At 40.8% G+C, this 26,639-nt stretch overlaps 2 protein-coding genes across 5 annotated transcripts in view; one reads left to right on the forward strand and one right to left on the reverse strand.

Annotated features, from left to right (window-relative positions):
- The window catches only part of LOC144986665 (NACHT, LRR and PYD domains-containing protein 12-like), a 515,000-nt gene that overhangs the window by 450,078 nt on the left and 38,283 nt on the right, over positions 1-26,639 (forward strand). For both annotated transcript variants that reach the window (XM_078934327.1, XM_078934324.1), the window contains one exon: positions 4,017-4,193. In XM_078934327.1, coding sequence (XP_078790453.1) covers positions 4,017-4,193 — 177 coding nt within the window. The remainder of the gene's footprint in view (positions 1-4,016; positions 4,194-26,639) is intronic.
- LOC101164420 (uncharacterized) overlaps positions 1-26,639 on the reverse strand; it is a 736,165-nt gene that overhangs the window by 72,467 nt on the left and 637,059 nt on the right. The gene's annotated exons all lie outside the window — the stretch shown is intronic.

Genomic DNA, 26,639 nt, shown 5'->3' on the forward strand with positions numbered 1-26,639 from the left:
ACGAAAAAGAACCCGGCACCGACCGGAGAAGATGAGGGGCGAATATGACCAGCCGAGAGAGCTTCCTGGATATATTTCTCCATGGACAATTTCTCAGGGCCTGATAAATTAAATAGTCTCCTCTTAGGCAGCGTAGCGCCTTGAACTAGTTCGATGGAACAATCGTACGGCCTGTGGGGAGGAAGAGAACCAGCCCTGGTCTTACTGAAAACAGTCCTAAGATCATGATAGCACGGAGGTACCTTAGAAAGATCGATCTCCTCAGGATCGGGATCACAACAAGGAGAAACCGAGGGTATGGCGGAACGAAGACAATTTGCCATGCAGGTAGTGCTCCAGTTGGTAATGTGGAGATTAACCCAATCGAACTGGGGGTTGTGAGCGCGAAGCCAGGGAAACCCTAGAATGATAGGAGACTGGGGGGTTTTGGTAACGTAAAACTGAATGAGTTCGTGATGATTACCAGACGTGATGAGACGAACGGCCTTAGTACGGTGGGTTATGTGAGTGAGGACCTGACCACCCAATCCGGCCGCCCTGACAGGGATATCCAAAGGTTCTGTGGGGAGGTTAAGCTCAGAAACAAGACAGTCATCAATGAAACTCTGCTCAGCTCCAGAGTCAATAAGGGCTTTACCTTCAAAAACACTAGAAAAAAAACTTAACTTGACAGGTAAATAAAGAAAAGGTCTCTCGGTAGAGAGAGAAGATTGACCCGCCCGTGGCCTGCCTTCTAACGGGGGGTTCGGGAGTCTAAACGAAGCTTACACTGATGAACGAGGTGACCGGCTTGGCCACAGTAGAAACAGGCCCCCTCCTCTCTTCGCCTCTGCCGCTCCTCAGGGGTAAGCTTAGAATGGCCGATCTGCATGGGCTCTTCAGCAGAGCGTCCAGCTGAATCGTGGGAGACGACATGAACGAGTTTAGCGGCTGGAGAGGAAGAGGGAGAATTAGAATTAGTCTCTTTGTTTTGGCTGGAGCGTTCCGCCTGGCGTTCCCGTAGGCGAACATCGGAACGTAAGGCTGCTGTCACGAGTTCCTCAAATGAGTTGGCTTCTGGCTGAGAGCATAAATGATCCTTGATAGAGTCACTGAGGGATTGATAGAACACCCCTTTAAGGGCTACATCCGGCCAGCCCGCCTCAACCGCTAGAATCCGAAAGTCAATCAGATGGTCACTCACGGATCTGTGGCGTTGTTTTAGGTTTAGCAGTCGACGGGTAGCCTCCTCCTCCTTGCGGGGTGGGTTGAAAACCAGTCGAAATTCCCCTAGAAAGCGTTCGAAAGAGGTTTGATAAATGGAATTAGCAGTCAGATAAGCCTGCGCCCATTGAAGCGCCTTGCCTCGAAGAGCGTTCACAATAAGAGTGATCTTGCTGTGGTCTGCCTGGTAATGACGGGGAGCCTGTTGAAAAATCAAATGACATGGAGGAGGAAACCCCCGCAAGCTCCTACGTCACCCAGGAAGCACTCGGGGAGGAGCCGGATGTTTTCGTTAGCATAGCTATCCGAAGCGGGAACCAGACTAGCGGCGGCGGCCACCGTATTGCCGGCAGTAACGTTCGGGGGCCTTTGGCTAGTTAGCTCCATCGGAGTCTGAGCGATACTGTCCAAACGACGAGAAAGGTCCTGCTGGGCGACCGCCATCTGATTAAGGGATTCCGCTTGTCGCCCTAGAGCGACGCCTTGGTGGGTGACGGCCAGACGGAGTCCTTCCGGGTCAGCTGGGTCTGGGTACGGGCCAGTCCGTTCTGTCATGACCGAACTCTATGGAGACCCAGATGCTGGAACCCGGAAGAAACTCAGGAGACGAGGCAGAGTCAGAAGTTTTAATCTGATGAGAGTAGAGGATGAAGAGGAGCGCCGAGGACGGCGTTAACAGCCTGTGACGAGGGTGAGTGGCGAGGACGGCGAGCACGGCCTGGAGCGAGTGGCGGAGCCGAGGACGGCATAGACAGCCTGTGACGAGGGTGAGCGCCGAGGACGGCGAGCACGGCCTGGAGCGAGTGGCGGAGCCGAGGACGGCGTAGACAGCCTGTGACGAGGTGGACCGCCGAGGACGGCGAGCACAGCTTGGAGCGAGAGGTGGAGCCGAGAGCGGCGTAGACAGCCTGTGACGAGGTGGACCGCCGAGGACGGCGAGCACAGCTTGGAGCGAGAGGTGGAGCCGAGAACGGCGTAGACAGCCTGTGACGAGGACGGCGAACAGGAACGAGGCGAGGAACCAGCGTGACCAGTGGTGAGATGACATGAAGGCATGAGACAAGGGTAAGTACAAGGCTTAGAATTTGCTAGAGCGAAGTTACTAGAACTGAGGCCAGACGTAAGCACCGGAGTGAGTATAACGGACTGGCGTAGTATGCTGGGATGGATCTCCTTAAGAAGGTCTGCCAGGTGATGAGACGATGCAGGTCAGCTGGTTCCAATGAAGGAGCAGGGAGGGGAGGGGTTGCAGCCGGAGGCACCGTGACATTTTTATTGTTATAAAAATGAGCATATCTGCTGGCTCCAACTTTCCTTTCTTTTTATTGTTATAAAAATGAGCATATCTGCCGGCTCAAACTTAGACATATGAAAGTTCAAGAAATATAAGTAATTAAGATGGAAAAAAGACCAATGGAGTAATGTGACATTTAGTTAGATAAATACGTAAATTCGAGTTGTATAAACAATTATTGAGTTTGAATTAATTTAACTAAATTATTTAAATTATTTAAATTATTTTTCAGCCGTGTTACTTTTTTGATGGACTTATTATTTTTATCCGCCGTCATTCAAATCTCAGACTCCGTCTCACTTCGGTCGCAAGTGTCGCGCTTTCTTTCTTTTTTTTCTCCACGCGTTTCCATGGTGACTCCAGAAATCGGCGATCTATTGAGAATGTCTTTATGTACCGTGCGTTAACCCAGGGTTTACTCATATGACCCCCGGGCCGTAGTTTGCTCACCCCTGGCTTAAACAAACAGAGCTCTCCCTCTGAACACATGAAAAAAGCCTGAATGTTGAGCCGCATGTTCTAAAGGGAATGAACGAGTCAGAGAAGAACCGGTAGGAGATTCTTTTATCCACTCTGAAAAGCTGAAGCTCCAGCAGCTCTGCTTTAGAACAGGCTTTCCCGAACTCCAGTCCCCAGAACCACGAACCTGCATGGTTTCCATCTTACCTGCTGAAACACACCTGACTGAGCTCATCATGGAGTTCTACAGAGGCCGGATGATGAGTCACTGGAGGCAGGTGTGTTTGCCTTCAAGCCGAAAAAGCCTTCAAGATGCAACAACAGTGCTGAGTCATCATTCCTCAGTAAGTTCATAGGAGCAGAGAAGTGAAGAAATACTTTCATGTCAGTCAGCTGGTTACAGACCCCGCCCCCAGAATGTGCTGTTTCCATGACATTAACAGCTTCAATAAAGCATCAAGTACAGATTTAGAAAAGCTTTTTGAGAATAGAAGCAGTCACTTTAGCCTCTTTCTACCAAGAAGACCTTCTGGCTTCTGCCTGAAGGTTGGTGCTGCTGTGGTTCTGTTCATGACGGGAGACGTGGACCTGAGGAGGAAACTGGATTGAAAGTTCTGCAACAGAACAGGAAGATGAATTTTTGCTGTTTACAGCTTCAGAGCTGAAAACATGAAAATATCATTTTGGAAATGGAAACAGAAAACTCTCAGAAAACTGGATCAGAACCAACATTTAAAAACTGTCAACATTCAATCATCATCTTCATCATGGTCAAAGTGACAGGTGTCAGTCTCTGTGATCCAGATGTTCTACTGTGAACTTTGGGGTTCAGACCTCAGATCACTGACAGACTGAGGGCAGCATGAAGCTCCATGGAGCTCCACCTTCTGTCCTCCAGCTGCAGATGAAAGAAAGATGAAGGTCTGAAAGAGACTGATGAGGAGGACTGTTTTAGGATGAAGATGAAGCTCTGATGAAGAGAGAAATGTCCAACTGGAACTTCATCACAGCCTGAATTCATCAGAAAATCACCTGTTTCTGTCTTTCTTTCTCTTCACAGACTTTCAGAACGATGTGGACTCTCAGAAACTCACTGGGAAATTGTGGCCTCAGCTCTGAAGTCCAACCCGTCCCACCTGACAGAACTGGACCTGACCAAAAACAATCTGAAGGATTCATCCATGAAGGTTCTGTGTTCTGGACTGGAGAGTCCAAACTGCAGACTGCAGACTCTGAGGTCAGAACATTGAAGCTGCTGGTTGGTTCATTTCTACATTTGTAGTTCTTCACTGAAGCTAAAAAGTTTGGATACAAAGATTTTCTGGATTTTCCACAAATTGAACATCTTTGATTCTTTGAAGAGTCTGCAGTGGAAGAAAACAGTTGCTTAGATTTTCTGTAGAACAAAGATGTTTCCATGGCAACAAAAGGTTCAGCTGTTACAGATTTCTGAGTTTAAAGAAACAAACAAGAACTTAAACTAATGACAGGCTAGTCATCCTGATTAAACCTGCCTGAAAGCTGACCGAGGTCAAAGTTCAGATCAGACACAGCAGAGCACATGAGCATGCACGTGCACACACACACACACACACACACACACACACACACACAGGTGTGAGTGCAGACTAGAGAGTTAAAGCAAAGAAAGAAGGAGAGTTTTGGTGAAGAGAAATGAAAGAATTGAGTAAACCTGCAGAGGCAGATCTGTAGCTGCATATCAATTTAATGTCAGGCCATATTTTCAAGGACCAGAGTCTACCAGGTTGAAGTTGAAGTCTGATCGTTTTTTTATTTCCAAGTTCCAGTAAAATCTATTTTTGACAATAAAATAATTCTGATAATTCTTCAGAGCTAATGAGCTCTGGGCCAATTTGATGGATGTGAAATATTGGCATTTTTTCCAAATATTGAAATTAAAATAGTTGTGTATTGTTTTTTTATTCAGGAAAAGATTAAGATCAACAAAGTTTAGAGTAAAAAGGTTAAAAGAAGGTTAAAAGATTAACAATATCGGTAACACTTTATATGAAGATTCCTTAACAAGCTCTGTTAACACATTAACAAGCATTATAAATTAATTTATAGGGTGTTAGTAAGACATTTATTAGTACAATAAGTCTAATAAGGTTTATTAAATTACTTAGTTAACACATTTACAAGCATTATTATTAGGATGTTTTCAAGATGCTAATGATGCATTTACTGACATAATAGGTGCCTAACAAATGTGTCAGTGTTAATAAGCTTAATAAGATTTATTAACAACCTTTGTTAACAAATTAAGAAGTATTATTATTGTTTGGGGTTCTAGTAAGATATTTATTAGCATTATAGACGTCTGACACAAGCCTAATGTTCATAAGCTTAATAAGTTTTTTTAACTAACTTAACAAATTATTAGGCTTTATTAATGTGTCAGATGCTAGTAAGATATTTATTAGCATTATAGATGTCTTGCAAATACCTGAAAGTGTTAATAAGATTTATTAACATCTAAAGTCAGACCATTGTCTTCTAAATCCATATTACTAAACTGCTTATAAGCTTTACAAATGTATAAATTAACTTTGTTAATAGTTTATTAATTGTATTGCAGCACCTCATCTAAAGTGTGGACTTTTTTTAGCACAAACAACCACAAAGCATAAAGATTGTAAAAAGAACTTTATGACATTAAAACAGACTAAACATACACAAATCGTTTTGTAAAAGATATATAATAATTTAATTCAGACAAATATTTAAAAAAAAACAACATATATACTGGTGTTGGATGACTAGCATCATAGCTATTAATAAGGATACAGTATTAGCATCTATCCTCAGTGAAACATTCATTGCAAATCCCATCACCAGGAGACAGTTCTCTGCATTCAATGCCAACTGCATTCAACCACTGTTGTCTTGCTTCAAAGTCCACAAGAAAGTTGCACAAGCCAGTCATTTTTGAAGACCGAAAGCAAAAAACCTACAGGAGCCATGCTAAAGCTAACACGCTAACCTGCCTTAAGCTTATTAACACTGACACATTTGTTAGGCACCTATAATATCAGTAAATGCATCATTAGCATATTGAAAACATCCTAATAATAATGCTTGTAAATGTGTTAACTAAGTAATTTAATAAACCTTATTAGACTTATTGTACTAATAAATGTCTTACTAACACCCTATAAATTCATTTATAATGCTTGTTAATGTGTTAACAAAGCTTGTTAAGGAATCTTAATATAAAGTGTTACCACAATATCTGATAAGGATTAAATGCAGAATCTAAAGGGAATGAGTTTAGTATCAGCACGCTGCACCACAGCAACACTTCTCTCAGAGATCAGTGGTCCAGAGTGTCAGAATCTATCAGTCTTCTGTTCTCTCCAATGGTTAACTAGACTCCTTCTGAGGGTGTTCCTCTGTGTGGATCAGTTTCCACTGTAAACCAGAGTCTGGGAGTCACAAACTGGAATTTAATGTTTAAATTAAACATTTATCATTCACATATAGATATGACATTTACATTTAGATCAACAGATCATACTTAATTTGTCATTGTCACTGGTACAGAACATTGTAAAAACTGCTCTATGGTCAGAGCATCATTAACCTTATTTTCAGGACCATACGGGACACTGGGTTATAGGGCGCGGTCTCAGTTATGGGGGATTTTTCAGTATTTGTCAAACATGCATGGTAGTATTGAATCTTTCCTGCAGTGACGTTTCTGACCGTTGTTGAAAGACAAAGGGGAGATCCTCTCCGAGGCCAAAGGCGGATCTTCCTTCAGGGTTCACTTCCCCACTCTGACCCTCAGAGCCTCCAGAGTGGGCTAATAAAAGACCCAGTCTCTCTTCTCATAGAAGAAACCCTTTTTTTTTAAACTATTTTCCGTAACTGACTAACACAAACTGAATCACACACTCGTTTGCGCTGAGAGCTCTGTCCCTCTCTTCCCCTTTCCTGCTCACACGCGAACCGCCGATACACCAGCTTTAGCACACACACACTCAGTGTGTGTTTAAAAGGCAACGGGAGCAGAACTGAGTTGGTTGTCATTTATTTTTTTATTTTTTCAGTCATAAAACAAAAATCCATCAAAGTCCTCATCTTCTGTACCTGAATTGAACAGCCGGGCTAAATTTCTAACAAACACACCAGCTTCCCATTCGTTTATCTTGAATTCTCTGCAGCTGCTCCCATGTTCCTCCGCGTGGCTGATAGCTTGCAGGTTAACCCTTGTGCTATCCCAGGCACTTTGACATTGGGAGTGAGGTCATCTAGACCCCACTAGACAGTGCACTGAACCTTTTTCTACAATGATATGGGATCTTCTCTGGTTTCCATGGATTACATGACATTTTTCCACCTTTATCCACCTTTATCATGGTAGGGAGAACACGTCAATTGTCATCTTGACCCCACAGGATAGCACAAGCACAACTGTGCTTCAGCAGTGTTGCAAACAATGTTGTTCTGTACATGCCCACTCTTCCCTCCATCGTTCTCATGCCGCCTTCTTCTTTGGCCCACCACAACACATTAGGGCCACCGCCTACAAATTGGAGAAAATGTAAGACTTTTGGGTGCCCCTTATGGTCGGGAAAATACAATGGGTTCTGGGTTCTGGGAATTTGGATAGTGATCCTGATACTTTTTTCTTGAAATGTTTGATTGTAGAATAATCTTGGAAATACAAATATTTTTGTTATTTAAGTGTATAATAAAACACAGGACAGAGACTCTCCGCAAATAAACATGTTTTTTAAGTATTTACAACAATCTGAATTGAACATACATCAAATATAGAGCATGTATATTGCGTCATTCAATAATTCAATAAGAAGAAGAAAACAGTAACTATAGAGCTAACAAAAAAGAGCAAAGATGAAACAGAAATGTAAGAACAACAGCACCACAAACGTAGATTTGAAAGAAAAAAAAGGCAGTGATTAAATGGCAAAGTCAGTAGTGGAAATGTAAACAAAAGCACAACTGTAATAAATATCAAAATATAAACAACTTTTGTGTGCATGTGTATGTTCAGACGTCAAGTTCATACCTGTTAGATGTCTGCTTTTTTTTCTACCAAGAGAGTTGACTATTGTGGTTATTACGACTGTGTACATACCGCCAGACGCCAAAGTAAACAGCGCTCTCTCTCCTGCTGAACAAACATAAACAAACAGCAGCTGGCTCATCCTGACGGCGTTCATATTTTCACAGAAGACTTTAATAAGGCCAACTTAAAGACTGTCCTCCAAAAGTTCTACCAGCATGTGAACTGTTCTACAAGACGGGAGAAGACTCTGGACCACGTCTATGCTAACATCAAGCATGCATACAGGTTCCCACCCCTCCCCCACCATGGGAAGTCAGATCATTTTTCCCTTCTCCTCTTCCCCGCCTACAACCCCCTCATACGCCAGTCCAGGCCCACCACAAAGACCATCACAGTCTGGCCTACTGATCCCCTCCCCCGAGCTGACTTTTTTTTTTTATATATTTCTATTTTTTTAACTTGTCCTGTCCAACAGCTGGGCAGACAGATGAGAACTGAGGGCCTCTTGTGTTGGACATATTTTACTTTAACAATAGGGGTTATTAATCTTCAGACAAACCAGAGGTATGTCTGAATAAACCCCTTTTTGTAATTGAGGCCAAAATTTATTAATTTCAATCATGTTTGAAAATGTTTGGTGTTGGGCTAGACGAAAAAGGAAAGGAGGGAAGAAGAGAGAGGGATGTTAGAGAGAGGGGGGGGATTGGAGGGTGATAACAGGAGAGGGGGGGATAAAACCATGAAGCAGCCTAAAGGCAAGGCAAGGCAAGGCAAATTTATTTATATAGCACATTTCATGTACAGAGACAATTCAAAGTGCTTTACATAAAAAATTAAAAGAAACAATTACAAACAAATAGTAAAAATGTGATCATTAAAATAAAATTAAAAGATAGTAAACAAAATTTGAATTTAAAACGAGCATAAATAAATAGTGCGCGCATAAACTTTTGAATACATATTAATTAAATGCTGCTGAGAACAGGTGAGTTTTTAACCCGGATTTAAAGACAGTGTTTCAGCAGATCTAATGTTTTCTGGAAGTTTATTCCAGATCTGTGGAGCATAGAAAGTGAATGCAGCTTCACCATGTTTAGTTCTGGCTCTAGGGACTGATAAAAGACCGGATCCAGAAGAGCGGAGAGGTCTGGTTGGTACATACTGGGTCAGGAGGTCAGCCATGTATTTTGGTGCTAAACCATTCAAAGCTTTATAAACTAGTAACAGGACTTTAAAGTCTATCCTCTGACAGACAGGTAGCCAGTGTAAAGACCTCAGAACTGGACTAATGTGGTCCACTTTCTTGGTCCTTGTGAGAACCCGAGCGGCAGAGTTTTGAATAAGCTGTAGTTTCCTGATGGATTTTTTTGGTAGTCCTGTAAACACACTGTTACAGTAATCAAGTCGACTGAAGATGAAAGCATGCACTAGTTTCTCCAGGTCCTGCTTAGACATCAGATCTTTAATCCTTGAGATATTTTTGAGATGATAATAGGCTGATTTTGTGACTGCCTTAATGTGTTTATCAAAATTTAGGTCTGTGTCTATCAATACACCCAAGTTTTTGGCCTGGTTGGTAGTTTTTAGTTGAATAGATTGAAGCTCTATAATGACGTCCAACCTTTGTTCTTTAGCCCCAAAGACAATAACCTCAGTTTTGTTTTTGTTTAGCTGAAGTAAATTATGGCACATCCAGTCATTAATGTCCTCAATGCATTTACCAAGATCCTGTACAGGATCTCTGTTGCCTGGTGTCAGTCTAATATATATCTGTGTATCATCTGCATAACTATGGTAGCTAATGTTGTTGTTCTTTATCACTTGGGCCAGTGGGAGCATGTAGATGTTAAATAGAAGTGGTCCCAGGATGGAGCCTTGGGGTACTCCACATGTAATTTCTATTGGCTCAGAAGTGAAGTTACCAATGGACACAGAATATTTCCTGTTTTCTAAGTACGTTTTGAACCAGTTTAATACTGGCCCAGTGAGACCCACCCAGCTTTCCAGTCGTCTGAGTAGTATTGCATGGTCGACTGTATCAAACGCAGCACTGAGGTCCTGTAGAACTAGCACTGACATATTCCCACTGTCTGTATTCAAACGTATGTCATTAATCACTTTGATCAGGGCCGTTTTAGTGCTGTGATTCTGTCTGAAGCCGGACTGGAAGACATCATAGAAGATGTTTTTTATTAGAAATTCATTTAGCTGATGGAAAACAGCTTTTTCAATGATCTTGCTTAAAAATGGCAGGTTTGATATCGGTCTATAGTTGTTCATTTGAGTTTTGTCTAGACTGTAATTTTTTAGAAGAGGTTTAATTACAGCTGTTTTCAGTGGATCTGGGAAAACGCCAGATGTTAACGACAAGTTGAGAGTATGGAGCAGGTCTGGTTCCAATGTCTTTGAGACTTTTTTGAAAAAAACTTGTGTAGAATATCCAGACAGCAAGAGGAGGAGTTCAGGTGCGATAGAATGTCCAGCAGTTCTTTACTGTTTATGGGTTGAAACTGGGCCATTGGATTAATGCTGGTCTCTAGTGGATAGGGTTCATATCTTGAACTTGTAGTTGATAAAACTATTGTTTGTCTAATGTTTTTGATTTTGTCCCTGAAGAATTTGGCAAAGTCATTACAGCCTTTGATGGAGTAAAATTCTGGTGCCACTGACACAGGGGGTTTTGTCAACCTGTCGACTATATTAAATAGGACCCGAGCATTATGGGAGTTTTTGGTAATAATTTCCGAAAAATAGAACTTTCTTGCATTGCACAGTTGTAAATTATATAAGTGAAGTTTCTCTTTATAAATGTCATACTCTACCTGTAGTTTAAATTTTCTCCATTTGCGTTCAAATTTCCGACATTCTCTTTTTCCATTGTTTACAATAATGGAAATTCTCCATGGAGATTTTTTCCTACCAGAGATCACTTTCACCTTACTAAGAGCAATATTATCCATGATATTTGACATGTTGGAATTAAAGCTGTTAACAAGTTCGTTGACTGAATTCCCTGAGAGGGGAGGAGTCAGGGAGAACATCTGATTGAACATCTCACTAGTATTTTCAATTATATACCGTTTTGTGATCTCCTCCCTTAAAACATTTGTGCATACTGGAATAATGCTCTCACAGGAAACACAGCAGTGATCAGACAGACCTAAGTCACATACAGTAACCTTAGTGATGTTCAGACCTTTGGAGATCAATAAATCAAGAATATTCCCCCTGTTGTGTGTGGGCTCTGTTACATGTTGAGTCAATCCGAAATTGTCCAAAGTGTTTATCAAGTCCTTAGTCCCTTTGTTATCAAGATTTCCATAATGGATTTTAAAATCTCCGGCCATGATTATACAGTCAAAATCAAGACAAACTAAGGACAGCAGTTCACTAAACTCTATGTTAAATTATGAACAGTATATAGGGGGGCGGTAGATATTTATAAATATGGTTTTGAGTGAGGCCTTCAGCTGTAGGGCTACGTATTCAAAACATGGAAAGCTTCCAAAAGATAACTTTTTACACTGAAACATTTCATTAAACAAAACTGCAACCCCCCCTCCCTTTCTGCTTGTTCTTTCCTTACTTATAACACCATAGTTGGGAGGTGCTGACTCTGTGAGAACGGCTCCACTGCTGTTCTCATCTAACCAGGTTTCAACTAAGAACATAAAATCAACTTTGTTCTCAGTGATAAAATCATTAATTAAGAATGTTTTTCCTGCTAAAGACCTGACATTTAAAAGTGCTAACTTAAGAGGTCTAGGAGCAATAATATTTTCATTTACCTTCTGTTTCTGGAAAAGTGCAGAGGAGATGTTTATCTCTTTTAGAGTCCTTTGTTTGCGTTTTGGCCAGATTACATTCCTCCTGTTAGTGACAATTACAGAAATGGTGTGTGTTTCTAGAGAACAGGGTCCCAGATTTTTCAGGAGAGCATCATGACTGTTGGTATTTTCACAGCCTGGACCCTCAACACATCAAACATCTGACTGCAGGGAAAGGATATGATGTTGCACAGGAGAGGGTGGGGTTTTACGTCGTCCCTTCAAACATTCTGGTGACAGAATTATGGGGGACGAAAATGGATTGGCCAGAGGGGTAGATCGAAGCCCAATACCGACTCGCTCCATCATCTGCTCGGTGAATTTCAGGTGGGGTGAAGGGGGTGAAGAGGGTGAAAAGGGGGAGGGAGAACAATCAAGAGTTTGTTGGTTTGGTGGTGTTTGGTAGAGTCCATTGTCCTCGTTTTTCCTCTTCCGGTGTTCGAAGGCAGGTTTCTCGTTTTTGATGTTTTCTTCCAGTGGGGGCAGCTCCATTCCCTGTGTGAATCCAGTCTGTGTCTGGCCTTGACATTGAGATAAATTTATATCAGTCTTGGCATGACGCAGGAAGTAAAAAAGATTGGAGGAGAACAGTTTAACTCCTGATTTGTTTAAACTAAATCCATATTTTTAAAAAGATGTTTGCGTTCCCAGAAAATGTGAAAGTTGTTGATAAAATGAATTCCAGTGTCACCACATGCCACAGAAAGCCACCTGTTTAGAGCCAACAGCCTGCTGAATCTCTCCTTCTCCTTTCCTCCTCGAATTGTTGGAATGGGGCCGCTGATAAAGACAGTGGCATTCATGGAGCTCACAATTGTTATCAGTCCAGTGAAGTCTTGTTTTAAAACTTCAGATTTTTGCTTGGACACATCATTTGACCCTGTGTGTAGTACAATATTTTTTACCGTTGGAAACTTTGTCACAGTTTGCAGTATTCTCTCCTGCATGTCACAGACCATATCATTTGGAAATCACAGGACTTTAGTGTTCACGCTGCAGAGCCACTGGACATCTTTTACAGTGGAATCACCCACAATCAGAGTCTCAGGCTGAGCCTTCAGCTTTCTTCCTGGCCGTTTACCTTCTGATGGGTTACAGGTCCTCCTCATGCCGCATTCCAGTGGATGGTCGTTGGGTAATCTGGGGTCATCTGACAGTGGAGTAAATCTGTTTTGCAGCGTCACCGCTCCATTCATGCTTGACTTCTTTCCTGTCCTCTGGTGTACGGGAGTAGAAGAGGTCCTCTGTCTCGTAGGAAGAGAAGGCCAGTCAGCCTCAGAGGCTTCAGCTCTCCGCGGAGGGTCGATCCTCCCATGTCCTCCAATTTTCCAGCTGTTGGACTTATTCTTTGGATTTGATCCAAGATGGTTCCAGGGAGGATTATCTATCGATTGTTTGTTATTGTCCACGGATGTTGTATTTCTGTCCATTGCATCTGTGCAATTTAACTGCGTGTTAGCTTTCTCTTCTCTGCTGAGATGAGGCAGTGGCAAAGTTGTGTTGTTGCCATAAAATCCATTTACCTCCATGTTCACTTCAATGTGGCAAACCTTTGTTTCCAGCGCTGTGATCTTCTCCAGAAGGTCTCGGTAATCCTGTTCCTGTTGAAGGTGCAGTAGGTCGACTGGACTAATCTCTCCATTGGCGTCCATAGCGTCCATAGGAGTTTTGATGGGTCTCTCCACGGTGGACAGCTTGTTCTGGTCTTTGGTCGACATCTTTCCGCCTGGCAAGCAGGGGCCCAAACCGGTTTAAAGGTAACCTGATCCGTCTCAGGAGATTGCGGCGTCGGCCTACGTGGAACGCGGCGTCGGCCTCGGGAGATCGTGGCGTCGGCCTCGGGAGATCGCGGCGTCGGCCTCGGGAGATCGCGGCGTCGGGAGATCGCGGCGTCGGGAGATTGCGGCGTCGGCCTCGGGAGATTGTGGCGTCGGCCTCAGTGAAACGGGGTGTCGGCCTCGGGAGATCTCGGCGTCAGCCTCGGGAGATCGCGGCGTTGGCCTCGGGAAATCACGGCGTCGGCCTCAGTGAAAGGCAATTTCGGCCTACTTCAACCCTCCCCTCTGGGGTCCACATGGAGACCGCGAGGAATGCCGCTAACCAACAGCCTAAAGCAACAAGTTTACTGGATGTTTATCATTACGGTAAGGTTCAAATGTAGTACGAATCTCAAAGGGTGGGGCCTGTCCACACACAAACTCAAATGTTATCAACACACCTGCTACCTGCAAAAATGTCCACATGTCAACATGCACACAAAACAGATAGTGTTCACACACGCATACTTATGCCTTCAAACCAACTAGTGTGAAATATTTCATTCATTCAATCATGCTAACTATTAGTGCAAAGATAAGCTAACACAAGCTGAGTGTTTATGTTCTTCTAAAATGTATGGTGAAATGTGAAAAGGAGGGAGAGTGCCCAGCCATCCCCACACCAAGACTCCCGCTGCAGCAGCAGCGGCAGCCGGAACTCCCCAACGCCACACAGCAGCAGGCAGAGAGGCAAAATTCCCATAATCCACCATAGAATTTTAAACAATATTGATATAAACCAAGAACCAGTTTGTGTTTGTGTTACAGCAATAGTTTCTTCAATGTGGACTTTCTTCATGTCTGTAGTTCAGTTGTCATTTAGATGTTTTCTCCACTGGATACCTTTGTGACAATGCTACAAAGTGAAAACTGGAGTCCAGTCCCCGGATGAAGATGTCCAGCTGTGCACTATCAGTCATGTCAGGACTGTCATCCACAGTCAGAGAGTCTGCAATCAAGTCTTTGCTTCTTTCATCAACTGTGTTCTTGAACCAACAGCCATCTCCCAAACTCCAGCAGAAGCGTATTTCTCCTCAGGCTTCTGTTTGCCAGCATCTGCTTTTTGTCTGGACATCAGACGTCCAACACCTCCATCCTGCAGCTCTTCAAAACTTCTCCCTGGGTCAATAGTCTGGCTGAACCGGCCATCTCCTCTGCCACCATTAAACTTGCTTTCACAGCAGCTTGACTTTGGGATTCTGCACGGCTACAAAGCTTCTGCTGAAGTGTCCCATTCTTCTCTGACTCTTCTGCTTTCTGGATCTTCTGCTCTGCATTCAGGTCTTTCAGGTTATCAGGATGTTTAGTCTCACAGTGTGGTCTTAGATCAGGTTCTTTCATTAAAGCCACATTAGCTCCACCAATCAGAGCCATTGGTTTAGCAGCAATGTCAGAAACATTTCCTCAGCCTTCCATAGGTTTTTAAAGGCTCTGTGTTCAGAATCCACTGTTGTCTTCAGCATGGTGAGGGCTAGCTTCACAATAACTTGCTGCATAATCAGCTAGTTTGGATTGACGCAGTAAAAGTTCATGTTGGACTACTGTGTCAAATGTTCTCCAGTTCATTTGATCTGTCAGAGAGAAATGTGGTTTTATTTTCACCACTAAGGGGCGCTAGTTGTAAAGCAGAGATGCAGATGACATCATCACGCTGAGCACGTCCAGAAATAGGATTTTCCTTTATCCCCTCCAGTTTGGTGTTCTGAGCGGTTCTGTGGACTTCTGAATGGAGTATTCAGTGAAATAAATATGCCAGAGCAGTAAGCTGCACAGCTAAACAGTTGAACAAGGCAGCAGGATCACTGCATCATGGGATTCAAGATTCAAGAAGTGTTTATTGCCATATTCAAATGTAATTGATAATAAAAAACATGTAATCGGGGTATTTATTGATTTAAAAAAAGCTTTCGACACAATTAACCACGGTATGTTAATTAATAAATTGGAACGGTATGGCATTAGGGGGTTAGTACTAGACTGGATCAGATGCCATTTGAGCAACAGAAAGCAGTTTGTAAAGGTTAAAGGTGCTTGTTCCCAATGTTTGGACATTGTTTGTGGTGTCCCTCAGGGGTCATTTCTGGGACCAATATTGTTTATATTATATATAAATGATTAATTTAATGTTTCTAACAAATTACGGCTAGTTTTATTTGTCGATGATACAAATGTGTTTTGTGATGGGGATGATCTGCAGCAATTTATTGAAATTGTTAAGAAGGACATGGAAAAACTGAAGCTGTGGTTTGATGTAAATAAGCTTTCACTAAATTTAAGTAAAACAAAAATGATGTTATTTGGTCACCATAAGGGTAAAAATATTAACATTGACATGCACATAAATGGGGTGAAACTTGAAAGAATTTATGAAAATAAATTTCTTGGGGTCATAATTGATGACAAACTAACCTGGAAAGCACATATTAGCTACATACAAGCTAAACTATCCAGAAGTATTTCTGTCTTAAATAAAGCTAAACTGGTTCTGGACCACAAATCACTCCACATGTTATACTGTACATTGATCTTACCATATTTTTCTCATTGTGTAGAGGTTTGGAGGAACAACTATAAACAACGTTACATTCACTTTCAATACTTCAGAAGAGAGCAATACGAATCATACACAAAGTCAATTACCTTGAGCACACAAATTATTCATAGAATCAAAATTACTCAAATTTTACGATCTTGTAGAGTATTGTACCGCTCAAATAATATTCAAGGCCAAAAACAATTTATTACCGACGAATATCCAAAGGTTATTTATTAGGGAAAAAGATAAATTTCTCATACATAAAGCACGTACATATAAAAAGAGATTCTGTGTTTCAATTTGTGGAGTGAAGTTGTGGAACAGAACCAGTAAATGCTTGAAACAATGTCCAAACATAAAAGAATTTAATGTTTTTGTTTAATGTTTATTTATGTTTATTTTTAAACATAAAAGAATTTAAGTATAAATACAGAAATATAATCATGAATAAATATGTACAAATACAAAAAAATACAGAACGTCGGCATTTGTAAAACTGCATACTTTGAGAATACGTCTTGTTATTCATTTGCATGTTTTTTGGAAATGAGAATTACATGTGCAGCTGTAACCGAATATACAATTGGGTAAGGCACTGGACATTGATGGTGGGTGTACTAAGACAAGACAAGACAAGACAAGACAAGACAAGATCCACGATGGGTAAATTTCCTTATTGCCGCAGCAGTACAGGGCAGAGAGAGAGCAATATATAAAAGAAACAAAACTTTGGAGTCAGTATAAACAAATATATACACAATATACATTTCTAAAGAAATTGCACATGATGACCACATAGTTATTGCACAGGGTAGGCTAAATAAATAAATAAGACAGAGCCAATGATGTTGGTTAATGTGGTTCACTGGGAGCAGCTAAGGTTGTACAGTCTAACGGCAGCAGGTAGAAACGACCTGCGGTGTCGCTCCTTCAGACACTTAGGATGTCTCAGTCTGACGCTGAAGGAGATTCAGTACTGGGTTTAGTTAGGAAAGTAAGAACTTAAGGTAAAGGGGGTGAGAGTTTAAGATTTTTCTTCTTCTCACTCCCTTTTGGACTTGTGTTTATATGATTTTGTCTTATATAATTTCCTTGTTTTTTATAACTTTTTGTCTCTTGTTTGTCTTAAAACACTTGTTTTTACTTGTCCAAATAAAAAGGTTACTACTACTACTACTACTACTACTACTACTACTACTACTACTACTACTACTACTACTACTACTACTACTACTACTACTACTACTACTACTACTACTACTACAACATTCAGTGAAGTTTCACAGAATTGGAATTTGTTTCGGTGCCAGTGTGCAACATAAAACAAATCTGTAGTTACTTGTGTTACCAGCGCTCATTTTGTCGGGCTGTCAGTGGTTTTGGGCCGAACAAGATAAACATTTGATGAACACACTTAAGCTAATCTTTTAAACCTTTAAAACTACCTTTTGCAACCTTTTGAACATAAATGAATAAAAACAGACAGGAACATTAATCCAAAATAACTAAAGTTAAACCTTAAATAACGTTTATATATTGCTATCCATTATATTCTATATATTCTGTCAAAATTATACGAATATGAAAATGCTGCAGAACATAACAAACAAAGCCTGGAAATATCAATAAGAAATAAATCAAATCATTTCATTTTCTTTGCTCTTTTATCATTTTTTAGAGCTGGACTCCTGCATCATTTTTAGCAATAAGTTCATTTCTTGGTGTTTGGTGTCCTGTGTGTGTCTTTGTTAAACATATCAGAGGAATTGGATCTAAAAAAAAAAATTTTTGTGAATATCATTTTTAGGTCTTATAAAACATTAAAAACAAAATCATAGAAATCATCAGTGGGATTACTCCAAAAATATTTGGCATTTCCCTTATTTTGTGCAACACCAACAATAGAAATCCTCCAAAAATCTAAATCCATTCATAAAAAATGATCTATAATGTAATTATGATCTCATAAAGTGCAGCTGTGTTCCTGAATTACCTCCTGCTGTCTCTATGTCAAATACTGACACCAACCAAACCACAGAAAAAACATGTAATAGAAATATCTACCATCGTTAGTAAATAATGAGATTATTACCATGAACTGCTGAGTTATCCAACAGCACGTGATGATCCAAGTGTTGCATAATTGGCTGATCTGTGAACATTAATAAAAGAGGAGGCAACAGGAATATGCGCCAGAGCGGATAGAGATTGTTGCTGGGTATTATTCTCTTTTTGTTCTCCTCATAAAAGGTACTTTGGTCTGTTTGTCTTTCTTTCCTTTTGAATTGTTTAGATGTTGGAGGTTGTTTTAATCCAACATCAATTTAGTCCTTCGAGCCGGATACCAACATACCTGAGGATTTTAGCGAGCGTGGTGGGCCCCAGGAGGCTGTGGCCACAGCTGACTCCTAGGTGAGTCAACCCTTTGTTGGAACTTGTGCCCATCCCGTTGGCTGGAGTCCAAAAGGTTGACGGTATACCGAAGGAGAAAGACAACGGAAAGGATGGCAGAGTTCTGTGAAATTCCGCAAGTACAGAAGGCGGGGTCCGTTAAACTCTATGTTTTAAAAAAAAAAAAAGTAAAAGCTCTGAGAATTCTAGACACTATCAGGCAAGGACGACGGGGTCTTCGAAATCCCTTTTAAAATAAGATAATACATATATGTATGTATAGATATGAATAAAAAATCCCAGTAACATAACTTTGAGCTGTAAGAATTAAAAATAATTAAAAAGGCGGCATTTACAAATAAGTAAAGTAAAGAGTGTGTGAATGTTAATGTGATTTTAGCTAATAGCTGTATTTGCTGTGTGTTTTGTTGTTGTTGTGTTGTGCAAATTGTTGTTTTTGCTGTGTGTTTTGTTGTTGTTGTGTTATGCAAATTGCTGAATTTGCAGCTTGTGTTTTTGAACTGTTAGACAAGCAAGTGTTTTTGAAAAATGGGAAAGGCACAGAGTAAGGAAAGTCCAAAAGAAAGTTTGCAGAGCAAGGATTGGAAGGATGTGGAAAGTCAGGATCCTACAAAAATCAAGCATTTGGATAAATGGGTAAAAGACTATGGATTTAATGGCAGGTTAAACACTCAGAGAATAATTGCATTGCAGGATGTGATTAAAGAAAAGACAGGGAAGGATCCGAAGAAAAAGCAGAAAAAAGAAAAAAGGACAGAGCAGCTTCAGAGAACAGGAGAGAGCGAAGAGAGATGGGAAATTGTTGTTTCACAGAAGTGAAGATGATGAAACAGGCTCCGTGGCGCGTGCACGACACAGGGCAGACGCAAACGTGCAGGGAGGAGGAGCGACTGCTCCACATGGAGCAGATGTAAACAGCTCTCTTTATCCCCAGTTAGTAAAGGATCCCCCACCTTATGATGGGGAATCCTCTCAAAAAGGAATGATGACTAGATCACAGACACGGCAGATATCACAGTGGTCAAAAACGATGGGAGAGGGACTTTCTCCTCTCCCCTCTGCACCTGAAGACACATCAGCAATGACATACTCTTTTCCAATGATCCAGGTTGCAAACCCCCAGGCAGGAGACGATCAACCCCCAACTATTTTAGTGTATAGGACATGGACAATGAAAGATGTTTAAAAAGCTATAGAAGATAGCTAGAAGATAGATTCACATCTTACAAAGCAGATGTGAATCAGTTTGTGCAGGACATGGAAAGTTTGAGACGATCTTACCATCTGAATGGTCAGGAAGTGCAGCAGGTGTGGATGGCCGCTTTGGGGCCGGATTGTCATTATGTGCAGGGAGATTGGAATCCTATGGATGGCAACGCCCCTTTGATTCAAGGTTAGACCTACTGGAGCAACGAGTTCAAGGTTTAAGAGACAGAGTAGTGGCGCGTTTTAGACGCAGAGCTAACTACACAGAGATTGGTAGAATAAAACACAAGGATGAGGAAAGCTTTGATGATTAAAGACTAAGCATGATGTCTATTTTTAAATTTCACTCTGGTTTAGAGGATGATGGAAAGGCAGATGGGCCCTATCAGCAGCAATTTAAAAATGCTCTACATGCTGGATCAAAAGATGCAATTATAAGTTGGTACGAAAACATTACATTGATTTATCCACGGGAACGTTAGAGCAGTATATGAATCACGCTCTACACGCTGAAAAGGTAGTTAAAGGAAAGAGAAACAATAAAACTGTGGGTGCATTCTTTGAAGGAGGAACAGAAGAAGAAGTGTTTTATCATGGTGGAGACAGCCGAGGCAGGGGAGGTGTTAGAGAAAGTACCGTAACAGAAGAGGTTTGAGAGGTAGTGGAGGACGTCAGAGAGGAGCTTATGGTTACCCCTTTTCAGGGTGGAAAAAAAAGGAACAAGCATGTCTAGCCCAAAGGACAGGCCTAGGGGACAGAGAGCTTTGCATTTTCTAATACAGGACTCCCGGAAAAGCAGAATGATGAGTCAGATGGAAATGATGAGGTGTTGATAAACTTCTAGGATTTATTGGCTTATGCGGATGTAGGGCTGTGACGATAACCGCTTCACCGCACATGTTTTTTATTTAGTTTTTTTTTTTTAAGTTTTGCATATGGCGCGTGATTGGAACTATGATAAACACATTAAACACGTTCATCCTTGCTGATAACTTACTTTTTCTGTCCTGTCACTGTCTCTAGTCGGCTCGCGCTCTCAGTGCCTCCGCGCTTCACGTGGCATGCGGCTCCCTTTACAGACACACAGGCGCGCGCTTTCAGAAACACACATCCTCATTCTACAACAGAAGTTTCCGTCTCCCAAGGAAATACGACAAATTTACTGCGTTCTAATTATTCATTTCCATTGTTTTCATTTCCATTACAAGCTGCGTGCTTTCTTAAGTGCGTGCAACACGGCCGCCCGCCGGAGGATTTTGTGTGTGTGTGTGGGGAAGGGGGGGGTTTATTATGGTTCACCTTCACTCCAAACATGAACGCGCACTGTTAGATTTCCATGAATATCACTACATCTTTTGTTTGGGAACTATTTGTGCAGCGCAACGTTACGTGTCTTTATAAACAAAGGCGGAGCCTCCTGCCCCACGTTCTTCATGGGTGTCAGGCTTCATGGCTACCGGAAAAGTGACAAAGTGTCTGCAGTCTGTTTATTACTGGGCAATATATAATATTCTGGGAAGATGTGTGTACCAAAGAGCACAGGTGAAATCTTGCATGCAGCTAGAGAACGTTCGGCTGCAGAGGAATCAACACACACCCCCAACACACATGTGCCACCTTCCTCCTACATGCAGCGCTGACCCACACAGTCACAGTCAATCTACAACACCTATATGGGTTTTATATATAGTTAGTTCATTAGTAAGGTAGTAGTAAGTTGTTAGTTATTTGTTAATAACAATAATAATTAATTAATAATTATTAATGAAAAGTAATTATAATTGTATTTATTTCTGATGCGGCCGACGGGGGATTTTCTTTTTTTTGGGGGGGGGGGGGGGGGGGTGCAGTTAACTGCGAAACCGCGCCCCCTGGTGGTTCATCACCGCGGTGATCAAAAATCCGACACCGTCACAGCTCTATGCAGATGTTAAACCAGAAGTTAAATTAGGGATAAATGGAAAAGAGATGATTTTTTTGTGTGACACTGGTGCATGTAGGACAGCTATCAAAGAACCAATTCCAGGGGCCTCATTTATAAATGTTGCGTACGCACAAAAGAAGGCGTACGCCACTCTATAATTGAGATTTATAAAAAGCAAACTTGATGGGAAAATGTGCGGTCCTTCACGCAAGCTCTGACCCAGGCGTACGCACAAAAACGGGTGAAATGAGAAACGGCGACACCGTCGGCAGATGGAAGAAACACGTGAAAGTGAAAATGACAATACTGCCTCTCATAACTAACATGAAGACTTCACAAAGCAAGTCTTACAATTGACAGCCTACACAAACACCCGTTTGACCGATCAGCAGTGAAACAAATAAAAAAAATCAAACGGAAATTACAACAGAAATTCAAATGAACACATATTTGCAGAAAGAAAAGTGAAATATGTTCTACAATATTGGCATGTTGTGCAATTTATCCTCATAAATAATAAAGTTAACAGAATGAAATAATGTACAAAACTGATATTCTCGTTAATGTGTCCGTCTGTTATGGAAGCGATTATGTGGCATAAATAAAAAGCAAAGTCAAAACCAGAAATACTTTTTAATTTTCAAAATGAAGCTGCATTTTTTGACTCAAAATTAAAAAGAAAAATCAATATTTCAAAATGATTTTTAATTATATACCTAAAACCGCTTATTCTGTGTCATAATTAAAACGAAAATGCAAAGAGGGGATTGTCGCAAAGAGGGAAACTTGTCACAATATTCGTTTAGAAAAAGCATTAGCAGAGGGGAGGCGGGGCGATGACGTCACTACTTTCTCCGCGTGTGCGGCCGCTGTCACACACACATGCACCAGGTGCAGACTGTGTTAGCGGCAGAGACGAGGGTTTTGTGATGGTTGTGAACTTCTGATGAGTTTCCACAGCTTCTCAGGACTACATGGCAGCATGTCCGCCTTCTGCGGTCCTCCTCCTGACACACCGCGGACAAGCGTTTTTCTTCGGACTGCCAGCTGCCTTCGCATAGCGGAGCGCGAAGCTACCGATGATCGCTGAAGATCTGAGAAACCATCATATGAATTTGTGATTCCAGTGGTGTCCAGAACAAAATATACTGATGTAATTCCCACATATTTACAAATTTATTTGCATCTTCGCGCTGAATTTGCTGTTTGATGACAGCTGGAGCCCCATCACAGATAGCAGATTTCTCCATGCTAAACGTTTGCTGCTTGGACCAAAAACACTCACTCAGCGCGAAGCTGCAGGAGACTATCTTCATAATGTGCTTTTATTACTGTCATGATTATTATTAAGGGCCTGCTCTGCTCGATCATTTGTTTGTAAATCCGTGCGTCAGACGACGCTGAGTTGGCTTGCGATTCACAGCTTCTGATTGGCGAGGGGACTAAAGGAACATTCTGCTGCATTTCTCGCATTAAGATCACCTAAAACCGGGTCCTGTTAACAAACCGCTGGACCTGAACTGCTCAAACCTGGATCTTAATAAATCAAACAGCAAATTCACCGCAAAGCTGCAAATAAATGTGTAAATATGTGGTAATTACATCAGTCTTTATTTTGTTCTGGACACCACTGGAATCACAAATTAATATGATGGTTTCTCAGATCTTCAGCGATCGCATCACTCAAAAAACGTTCACTTTGAATGAACATAAAAAAATTATGGAAAGGATTTCCACATGATTAGATTGCGTTACTTGAACAAAAATGAATCATATTGGTCCTACTTAATTTATTTAGGTTGGCTCAACTTAATGTATTTAGGTTGGGTCAACTTAATGTATTTAGGTTCAAACTAATAAATTTAAGTTGATTCAATTTAAATAGAGCAGTTGCACCCAACTTTAAATTGATATTGTTGCTCACTCTAAAAAGAAAAAAGTTGATCCAATTTAATTGAATCACTTCAATTGGTCACACCTAAGTAAATTAAGTTTATTTAACTTGAATTTCTATTTATTTCTATAATTTTATTTATTCATCTGTAATTGATATGTTGTTCCAAAGTTTCAACCAGTGGGTCTTTTAATTTTCACATCAAAGACATGAATTACCCAGCAAAGTCCCACGTCACAAGACAGGAGCTCAATTACCGCGAACTCTGTGTTAAGTATTGGAACATTAACAGTTTGCCACACAAGGGGGTTGGTCATCATCCTCTACCAAACTTTAACTCATGGTGCAAAAAAAATAAACATAACAGTTTAAATCACTAGTTAAAACAGAGTAAAACAGCTAGACAATAAAACCCATGGACAAAAACTCACACTTAGACCCCAATCTGCCTAGATAGACAAAGAAAATGGAATCCCACAATTCCTTGCGATTACTAATGCATCCAATTTAATGGTATCATGTTGGATCAACATGATTGAAATTAGTAACTTTTAAATGGATTATTTTTATGTACAATCGACATGATTCATTCACGTAAGATTTACAAACATAAAATTTTCTGGTTGAAATGACAAGTTACTTTTTCGTTAACTTAATTGGCTGGTAATTTCCTTTTTTTGAGTGTAGCTGCCTTCGCATAGCGGAGCTTTGCGCCCCGCTGTGCGAAGGCAGCTGGCGGTCCGAAGAAAAACGCTTGTCCGCGGTGCGTCAGGAACTGGTGTCAAGCCAGCCCTCTCTCGTCGAACGGCTGTCAAGTGAGCCCTCTGTCGAAAACGGTGTGCCGCTTTTTTACATACATCGCGGTAACTGCAAGAAGGACTTATTTCTAAAGTGAAAGCATACATGAAATTTCAATGTATACCCCCCCTCCGAGATATATTATTAGATTTAGATAGTTATATGTCAAATGTGGAATTTCAAAGTAAAATCCAATTGAAATCATGTATGAATGCATTAATGCCATATGTTGACAGAGCTTTAAAATGAAAACTCCTAGTTTCCACAGACTTATTTCACTTCTCACGTATAGTATCCCACCTGGTGATAACACAAAAAAAGCTACAGATAGATCTGATGTGGAATTTCAAAATAAAACCCAATTGAAATCTGTTATTACAGCATTATTGCCACATGTTGACAAAGCTGTAAATTGAAAACTCCTAGTTTCCACAGACTCATTTTACTTCTCACTTATAGTATCCCACCTGGTGAGGTCACAAAAAAAGTTTCAGAGGGATCTGATGTGGAATTTCAAAATAAAACCCAATTGAAATCTGTTATGACCGCATTATCGGAACATGTTGAGAGAGCTGTAAATTGAAAACTCCTAGTTTCCCCAGACTCATTTAACTTCTCACTTATAGTATCCCACCTGGTGAGTTCACAAAAAAAGTTTCAGATAATTCTGATGTGTAATTTCAAAATAAAACCCAATTGAAATCTGTTATGACCGCATTATCGGCACATGTTGAGAGAGCTGTAAATTGAAAACTCCTAGTTTCCACAGAGTCATTTCACTTCTCACTTATAGTATCCCACCTGGTGAGGTCACAAAATAAGTTTCAGCAGTATCTGATGTGGAATTTCAAAATAAAACCCAATTGAAATCTGTTATTACAGCATTATGGCCACATGTTGAAAGAGCTGTAAATTGAAAACTCCTAGTTTCCACAGACTCATTTCAGTTCTCACTTATAGTATCCCACCTGGTGAGGCCACAAAAAAAGTTTCAGAGGGATCTGATGTGGAATTTCAAAATAAAACCCAATTGAAATCTGTCATTACGGCATTATTTCCACAAGTTGACAAAGCTGTAAATTGAAAACTCCTAGTTTCCACAGACTCATTTCACTTCTCACTTATAGTATCCCACCTGGTGAGGCCACAAAAAAAGTTTCAGAGGGATCTGATGTGGAATTTCAAAATAAAACCCTATTGAAATCTGTTATTACAGCATTATGGCCACATGTTGAAAGAGCTGTAAATTGAAAACTCCTAGTTTCCACAGACTCATTTCACTTCTCACTTATAGTATCCCCCCTGGTGATGCCACAAAAAAAGTTTCAGAGGGATCTGATGTGGAATTTCAAAATAAAACCCAATTGAAATCTGTTATGACCGCATTATCGGCACATGTTGAGAGAGCTGTAAATTGAAAACTCCTAGTTTCCACAGAGTCATTTCACTTCTAACTTAAAGAGACCCACGTGGAGATGCCATAAAAAAGTTTCATAGGGATCCGATGTGGAATTTCAAAATAAAACCCATTAAAAGGCTGGTAAAAATGCGTTATCGCCATATGTTGACAGAGCTGTAAATTGAAAACTCCTAGTTTCCACAGACTCATTTCACTTCTCACTGATAGATAACCACCTGGTGATGTCACAAAAAAAGTTTCAGATAGATGTGATGTGGAATTTCAAAATAAAATCCCAGTGAAATCTGTTATTACAGCATTATTGCCACATGTTGACAAAGCTGTAAATTGAAAACTCCTAGTTTCCACAGACTCATTTCACTTCTCACTTATAGTATCCCACCTGGTGAGTTCACAAAAAAAGTTTCAGATAGATCTGATGTGGAATTTCAAAATAAAACCCAATTGAAATCTGTTATTACAGCGTTATTGTCATATGTTGACAATGGTGTAAGATGAAAACTCCTAGTTTCCACAGACTCATTTCACTTTTTACTTATAGTATCCCACCTGGTGAGGTCACAAAATAAGCTTAGATGGATCTGATGTGGAATTTCAAAATAAAACCCAATTGAAGTCTGGTATGCACGCGTTATCACCATATGTTGACAGAGCTGTGAAATGAAAACTACTAGTTTCCACAGAGTCATTTCTCTTCTCACTGATAGTATCCCTCCTCGTGATGTCACAAAATAAGTTTCAGAGGGATCTGATGTGGAATTTCAAAATAAAACCCAATTGAAATCTATAATAA

This window comes from Oryzias latipes, chromosome 2 (genome assembly GCF_053564925.1).
Source record: "Oryzias latipes strain Hd-rR chromosome 2, Olatipes_Hd-rR_3.1".
NCBI lineage: Eukaryota > Metazoa > Chordata > Actinopteri > Beloniformes > Adrianichthyidae > Oryzias > Oryzias latipes.